Source organism: Limulus polyphemus, unplaced genomic scaffold, assembly GCF_000517525.1.
Source record: "Limulus polyphemus unplaced genomic scaffold, Limulus_polyphemus-2.1.2 Scaffold6396, whole genome shotgun sequence".
Taxonomy (NCBI): domain Eukaryota; kingdom Metazoa; phylum Arthropoda; class Merostomata; order Xiphosura; family Limulidae; genus Limulus; species Limulus polyphemus.
In genome coordinates this window covers 972-9,192 of record NW_013672006.1, presented here as the reverse complement: position 1 = coordinate 9,192, position 8,221 = coordinate 972, and the positions used below count along the sequence as shown (strand labels likewise).

Sequence of the window (8,221 nt, the reverse complement as noted above, 5' to 3'; positions counted from 1 at the left end):
TACTAGGAAACAGACAATGTGAGGAACGAGAATAAAAAGAAGAAAGGAATTGAGAAGATTAAAGTGTGTAAGCTAGAATATGAAAAACCAAGAGAAATGCAGAGGCAGTGAAATGTAGGATGCAGGAGGTCCAAAATACTGATGGCATTATAGAGAGTTACTGAAAAGTACTGAAGAAATGCCTGATTCAAGAGGCAGAAATCATTTGCAGCAAAACAAAAGGACGAGCACCCGAGAAGAAGGAAGCATATTGGTGGAGCAAAAAATGTAGTACAGCAAACCATCAAGGAAAAGAAAAAAGCCTCTAATGAATGGCTGATAAAGAAGGACAACTATTCAAGAATGTAAAAGAAAGTAAAATAGCAGGTGAAGAAAGTGGTAGCAGTGATGAAGAATGAGTCAATTAATAATTCATATGACAACATGGAGATATCAGAAGAGGAGAAGGTATACAGAATAGCCAAGCAAAGGGAAATGGCAAAGAGAGGCACCATAATGGTCAAAGTAATTAAGGACAAAGAAGGGAAACTCCTGATGAATGAAAAGGCAGTAATACAGAGAGGGAATCTGCACAACGTGGAACTATTTAACACCATATGAGGCAGAAGAATTGAAGGAGACACGTCCAACAGCAGGCCCAGTACTGGATATCAATAGAGAGGAGGTCAAAGAAGCAGTCAGAAAAATAAAGACAGGCAAGGCAGAAGGTCCAAAGATTGTCAATGAGATAGTCAAGACACTAGATGATGGAGTTGAGTATATATGGTATCTGTTTAAAAATATCTGGAAGGAAGAGCAGATCCCTGCAGAATGGAGAAAGAGCCTATTGATACCCATATACAAGCAGAAGGGAGATGCTTTTGCATGTGAAAACTACAGAGGAATAAAACTGGTGGAGCATCTGTTGAAAGTAAGGGAAAAAACGCTGAAAAAGAGAATGAGGGATTTCTTAGACATAGACAAAATACATTTTGGGTTTCAGCCTGGGAGAGGAACAACAGATGCAATCTTCATTCTGTGCCAGTTGCAGAAAAAGTACCTTGAAGGAAACAAGAAGTTATACCCTGCACTTGTAGATTTGGAGAAAGTATATGATAGGGTGCCACGAGAATTAGTATACTGGTGCCTCCAAAAGAAAGGAGTGCCCAAAAAACTGATTAGACTAGTGAGAGTGTCAAGTTTTGCATAGGGCCAGATTGACTTGTTGGCAATAAATATCAACAATAAATGAACAGCACACAATCCACTTGTTTTAAAATAAAATATATTCAAAACAAGTCAAACTTATGTACAAAAATTCATTACACTATTATTTTTCCCAGTTGCATCCCGAGCTTTAAATATTTCTCTTTTATGTCAAACATCCAAATAGGGTGGTTCAATTACTTTAGAACCTAACTGACAAGATGAATTATTCTTCTGGTCTCTGTTGTTACGATACAAGCTGTGAAACTTGCTTGAAAATCACCACTGTAACCATTGGTTATCCAATTTGTATCCAGATCTTTAAGTAATTGTATATTTTTCATCAAAGTCCACCCAGGCAGGTTCAATTACTTCAGAACACCCTTTGACGAAACAAATTCTTCTTCTTTATCTCTGTTGTTACAATACAAGCTGTGATACTCACTTTAGAAATCACCCATTATGGCTAAACTGTCAATCATGCAGTCTAACTTACTTAATTGCTCTCTTTATCTGCATGTATTTATAACACACGACAGAAAAATAAAAAAAATATCTAGCCCTCTAGTAACAATAATATCAAACATAATGGGAAAACATAGAAGCTTTGAGTAAGATGATGTCATCAATTTTACAAAAGCCTAGTACAATAATTAAACTACATACACAATGTACGACTCATAGAGATACGTAACAAAACTTGTCATAACTGTCACTTTTAAAATAATTAACGTTTAAAACTCTTGTTATGAAAGCTACATAATCATTAAGTATTAAATCACTAAATAATAACTCTTAAGCTGAACAGTCTTGTATATCCAACAGAGAGTCACTTATGAATGAGCAACAACAATTGTGAAAACAGTATATGGAGATGCAAACAAATTTGAAATGAATGATGGGCTGCACCAAGGGTCAGCCATTAGCCCCTGCTATTTGTCATTGTCATTGAGTAAGGAGTGCCTTAAGGGACCGGGACCCCTGTGGAAACTATTATTTGCTAATGACCTTATACTAACAACAGAATGTGAGCTAGAGTTACAAATGGAAGTTAAATGGGGAATAAGAGGCTTGAAAGTGAATGCCAGAAAAACGGTCATGATGAGTGGAAGAGATAAGAAGAAAAAGGTTAAAATCACAAATGTAAATAGAACAGGTAGAAGAATTGAGGTACTTGGGAAACACAATCCAAAGTGATGGACGAAATGAGGAAGCTGTGAGAGATAGAATCCAGGCAGGTTGGAAGAAATGGAAGGAAGAAGCCAAGAGTACTAAAAGCCAAAGTATACAAGACCATGATTAGACTAGTGCTCCTCTATGGAGCTGAGACCTGGACCCTAAAGAAGAAGAAGGCTTGTTGATAAGAACAGATATGAGACTACTGAGATGGCTGTTGGGAATGTGACTGAAAGAGATGGGAATGGATAAGGAAGTGGAAGGAGGAGTTTGTGGAATAGCGGAAAAGGCAAGAGAAGTGTGGCTAAGGTGGTTTGATCATGTGACAAGAAGAGAAGAAGAACAAGCAATAAAGAGAGTATTAGAGCTGCCAGTATTTGGCAAGAGAAGACAGAGTAGGCCAGTAAAGCATTGAAGAGATGGGATTAAAAAAAGACATGAATGAGAAAGAAACTGCAGAAGACTTGGCAATGAATAAAGATGATATGAGGATGGCAACACGTGTGAAGAACAGCAGAAACTATGCATCTGAAATTTTTTACTTTAATCTACAAAAGATGAAAACTGTATCCAGTAAGACTTAAAAATTATTTATAGTTTGTACTTGGAATTGAAATAATTGATAAAACTTTCAGTTTAAGTACAAGATTAAAATTGTCTCTTTACTAATCATGACTATTATGCATATAACAGCTTATAAGGTGTATCAAAGTTGTAATTATTTGATAAACCTGTGTATGCACTTATAAAGTAGGAAAAAGCCAATATATTCTGTAACAAGTTCTGGTACACACAAAAAATAATATAGAAAATATAGAAATAGAACATATATAATTCTCTTATGAATAAAATTGTAGTTTGACCTGAAGATATATATACTCACTATTAAGTTTATGAAAATATTTGAATTTCAGATAATTTGAAAAAAAATACTAAAAACATTTAGATACTGATCAATTTTCCACAAACAATTCATAAACATAAATGCAGGTGAACTTTAACAACATTGATGATTTACCATATATCTAAGACAGGTCTGATATGTAACAGGTGTCGTACACAGTAATATATGTATGTGTACAGTGTATGAAGTAAACCTGTGGAACCAAAATGTTTTTTATTTAAAAGCCCATGTATATATATTCAGATACTAGCTTAAATAATTGCTTTACAAATGTGATATTATATATATATACATATACACACACACACAAGATTTCTTCATTCTAGTAACACTCAACCATCCATCAATTTCTCATTGTCAAGTATTAAATTGGCTGTGTTCTAAATTTAACATCTTAGATGACTAAAACAAGTTATAATACACTTTTGGAGAGCCTTACCATGAATGGTGCACAATTCCAAAGAAAACCTATTACAGCATTCAAATATAAGAACATTTTAATAAGTTTCACCTCCTTATTTCGTATATTTAAGATGTGCTTTCTGAATGGAATTTCCCATGCATAGAGTTTTAAGACCTACAATAAAAACAAATAATATGTCAAATGTATAAAACTTAATTTCACTGTAATATCTTATTAAAACAGTTAAAAATTGTCTTGAATTGAAGGTACAATATACAGTACTAGTAAAATATACTGGCATTGTGTGCTTTCAGAAAGCTCCAACAAACAAAGCTAGAAAATACAATGTCGTCCTTGGAGATATGTACATATGGCAAAGCATTAATTCAGTAATATTATTTTCAAGTTAAGATCATTATTTTCCCATAACAGGTAAAGAACACTCTGTGACATCTAAGAGGCAAATTAAATTAAATATTTCCTCTAAATTGTTACTTTGCTATGTATTCTCAAACTCAAAATCATATGATTAGTATAAAAAAAATTTGCAATTTGGTGCTATAGAAAGTTTAAAGTTATAATTTGCCTATACTGACAATGTATTTCCAATACATACTTACTTCCTTACTTACCTTACAAGATTAACAATTATCATTCAGTTCTGCCCTCTATATGCAAACTTTTTCTTTATGCATGCCACAAGCCTTCCACTCCCCCTATTGGAATTGCAGGATTCCAACATGTCTCTCATGCAAATAATGATGCATCACCTCCCCTTCAGTAGGAGCACGACATGCTCATGTGACACATTTGACTCCTTCTACACTCCTCTACCAAACTATCACATGCCACAAGCCTTCCACTCCCCCTATTGAAATTGCAGGATTTCAACATGTCTCTCATGCAAATAATGATGCATCACCTCCCCTTCAGTAGGAGCATGACATGCTCATGTGCCACATTTGACTCCTTCTACACTCCTCTACCAAACTATCACTTCAAAGTTTAGCAGAAGATGTCAGTACCAGAGAAATGTGGGGAAGAAGAATGGAAAGTGTGAGAGGAGGTAAGTACCTGACGGGAATACATTTTCAGTATAGGAAAATTATAACTTGTGATATGGTACTTATCTCCTCTCACAGAATTAGCTGGGATCCCACATTTATAAGAAGGAGGGACCAGTGTGAGGGAATGACAGAAGTACCCCCTGAAAGCATCTCAAGGATACCCCTGGAATTGAGAGATTCAGATCCAAAGATCAGAAGAGGGGAACCGCACCACTTCTGAGCCAGGTATACTCTTCACCCAACTGTACAATGTGTAAGATATAAGGACAGAAAAGAGAGGAGTACATCTGAGTGGGAGAGATGATGGCAGGAAAGTGATCCTAACCATAGAAATAGACTGTAACTCAATCCCACAATGAAATAGTTGGGCAAACAAAAGATGCACCCCTAGGTGTAGAGTGGCTAGGGCGCAGTGGACCATACTCGGTAAGTCAACTATATCCAAAACCCGGGTACCAACTTCTGCATGAGGATCATAACATCTTCACCTCAAAACCAAGAACTTGGGGATTGAGAACCACTCTGATTCTCGGGTATGATACAAGGATTAGTTCTGAGCTATCAATCTGGGAACTTGACATCCAATATCAAAAGGATATCTATCACATGCAATCAACTCCCCCAACCGTGAAACAGGCTGGGACCATCCAAATGGCAATAACATCCCCATAAGAAGAGAGGACGAGGGATTGCCAAGAACAGAACCAGAACAATCCCACATACCACCACTGTGACTGATAACAGAGATGGAGGAAATCAAGGGAGGTAGATACACATCTTAAACCTGTGTGAGGACTTATGTTGATCAGTTCACACTAAATCCAAAATCTGCCTGTGGGATACAGACATCCACATGAAGGTAGGATGAGGGCTCCCAATTGAAGGGTAAACAGCATTCTGACGTTTTACTCCATTGTCATTGGTTATTGGAAATAGGAGGATATCACTTCATCTACACTCGCAGAACACCACTGCCCTACTCTGTAACTGAATGGTTATTGAGTGGAACTCATTCAGCAAGGTCCCTTCATGGTCAATCACCCCAGTGGCTTGGAACTGGAAAGTGGTAAGGAATCCCATACTCCACTTGAAGAAAGGAGGGTGACAATGCGGTGGAGAGTCCAGAGGAACATCATCAACATGTGTGGTACAGTCCAGGACAGGCATGCTCATGAAGCAAAATATCATGAGGTAATGTACCTACAAGGGATCTTGTGAAACACCCCATCTCAATGGTGAGCATGCAAAGCCATGGAAGATAAAGCACAAGTCAACATGGCTAGGCAGTGCAGATTTTGCATTAAAAAATACCTGGTCAGGCACTACTTGCCAAAGAGCAGGATCCATGGGATAAAGAAATAGAGACAGGCCACTGAAAATAATGAAAACTTATCAGTTAGAGTCATGCTGAAGCCTAAAGAATGGCAACAGGTGGTAGACGAGACCTAGACTAAGAGAAAACATGATGGAGATAGTGGTGGATAAGTGTACTGGATGTGGTCCACATGCCTGACTACAGAATCTCCTCCACTGGATGACGAAGATGAGAAGCAAGGGAAAAAGTGAGGTGTCAGATCATATGGGAGGACACCTGGAACAAATTCCAGGAAGAAGAAGATAGGGAGGAACAGGCCAATCGAACCAAAAGATGGACCCAATTGATAAGGGTAGAAGGTGAAAAAATACAAAGGGAGGAGGATTGCCATGGGATAAAGAATCTGGAATGTGTACTCTGGATGAAAGCAGTACAGGCAATATAATAACGAATAGCCTGGACAGGGCACAGAAGCCTATCTGGAACCAGACATGGGTAAAGATGGGAAATGGAAGAAAAAGAGAAACCACCCTCCCGAGCTGCTGAGGTCTTTGGGAGAAGGGAACAATCTGGATAAAGGACAAGATAGGTGGCATGAAAATGCAGGATGTGAAGGGTGAGTTGTAACACATGTGACCAAGGTTGATGAAGAAGGTAAGAAGAAAGTGGAAGAGGGACAGGAGGGAAGAGGATCAGTTGCTGTAACCATGGAAATCAAAGCTGAGCAGGTCAATAAGGAGCAATTAGGAGGACCCAACAAGAAGTGGAGCGGATATGACATACAATAAGATGAATGTGATGTTAAGAGATCGATTGTCCAAAAACAGAGATCTCTGGACTGGGTGCCCCTTGGTGGTTGATCTGTGCCACCACCGTAGAATTGTCTAAATGAACCATCACCAGACAATGTTGGGTGAGAAGAAGGAAGTGATGCAATGCCCAACATATTTCTACATATGCTTTTTTCTACAGACCAATGACCTGAAGCCTCCTGATGATTGACCTATGCCCCCATCCCCGAAGGGAAGCATCCGTGAAAAAGATGTAGATCTGAACGTGGGATGTATGGGTTTTGTCCAACCACCAAATCAGATCATCTTGCAGAGAAAAAGGAAGGATAATGGGGTGGAAAGAGAATCCCGAGCAAGGTTCCATCAATTGTGAAGTGCCCACTGAAGGGATCTCATATGGACATGACCAATGGGGACCAGTGATGTCATTGAAGATCACACCCTCAAAAGTGATGGAACCTCACAAACAGGAAGTGACTGAGCTGAGAGGGCGTGGCGAACCAAAAGTTCCATTGAATGTAGTCATAAAGGAGAAGGCTGGGCCCGACTGATAGGAGTGGTGAAAAAGATCCATAAATGGATAAGATATTGAGTGGGTCTGAGGAAGGACTTCTCCAATTTGATAAACCAGTCCACCTGAGCCACCATAGAAAGGAGCTGCAAAGTATGATTGGCTGATTCCTGTTCAGAATGAGCCAGAAGAAGCCAGTTGTCTATGCAATAATGAAATTGCATGCCCAGAGTATGGAGATGTCGATCAAAAGCTCAGACTACTCGGCAAAATACGTAAGGTAGCGAGGAAAGTTTTAAGAAGAGGGCCCCAAATTTATAAACCATCCTGAGATGGACAAACCGAAGATAAGGACGAGACTGAGGTGATATCGGTATATGTACGTAAGTGTTGGAGACATCCATTTTGGTCATCCACAACCCCAGAGAAAATACCCATCTCAGGGTTAGAAAAGACTCCATGGTGAACCTGGGTAGTGAAATGAAGCAGTTGAGGCAGGATAAATCGATTACTGGCCGCCAATCCCCGGTTTTCTTGGGGACAATGAAAAGGTGGGAATACTAACCCTGGGAAGGACGGGAAACATGTTCGATGGCCCACTGCAAGAGCAGTTGCCAAACTGACTTTGACTGATGCTGCTGGTCACGGAATCTTGAGGAAGACGGAAGACAATGGGGTAAGGAGAGGTAGAAGGTGGGGAAAAAACTGACAATGAATCCTTTGTAGCACCCATTGATCATTGATGAAGGAATGCCAGTGATGAAGAAACGCAAACAACTGAGCTCCCACTGAACCTGAACCCACTGGGTAGTCACAGATGTTTCCTTACAAAGAGATCATAGGCAGTTTATTTATGTAAGGAGAGTCCT

At 39.0% G+C, this 8,221-nt stretch overlaps 1 protein-coding gene across 1 annotated transcript in view; it reads right to left on the bottom strand.

Annotated features, from left to right (window-relative positions):
• Positions 1-3,883, bottom strand: part of LOC106473677 (canalicular multispecific organic anion transporter 2-like) — a gene marked incomplete at its 3' end in the record, with an annotated part of 36,805 nt that extends 32,922 nt beyond the window's left edge. The window contains exon 1 of the mRNA XM_022402078.1: positions 3,705-3,883. Within this exon, the coding sequence (XP_022257786.1) occupies positions 3,705-3,761 (57 nt within the window). The remainder of the gene's footprint in view (positions 1-3,704) is intronic.
• Between the last annotated feature and the right edge of the window lie 4,338 nt (positions 3,884-8,221).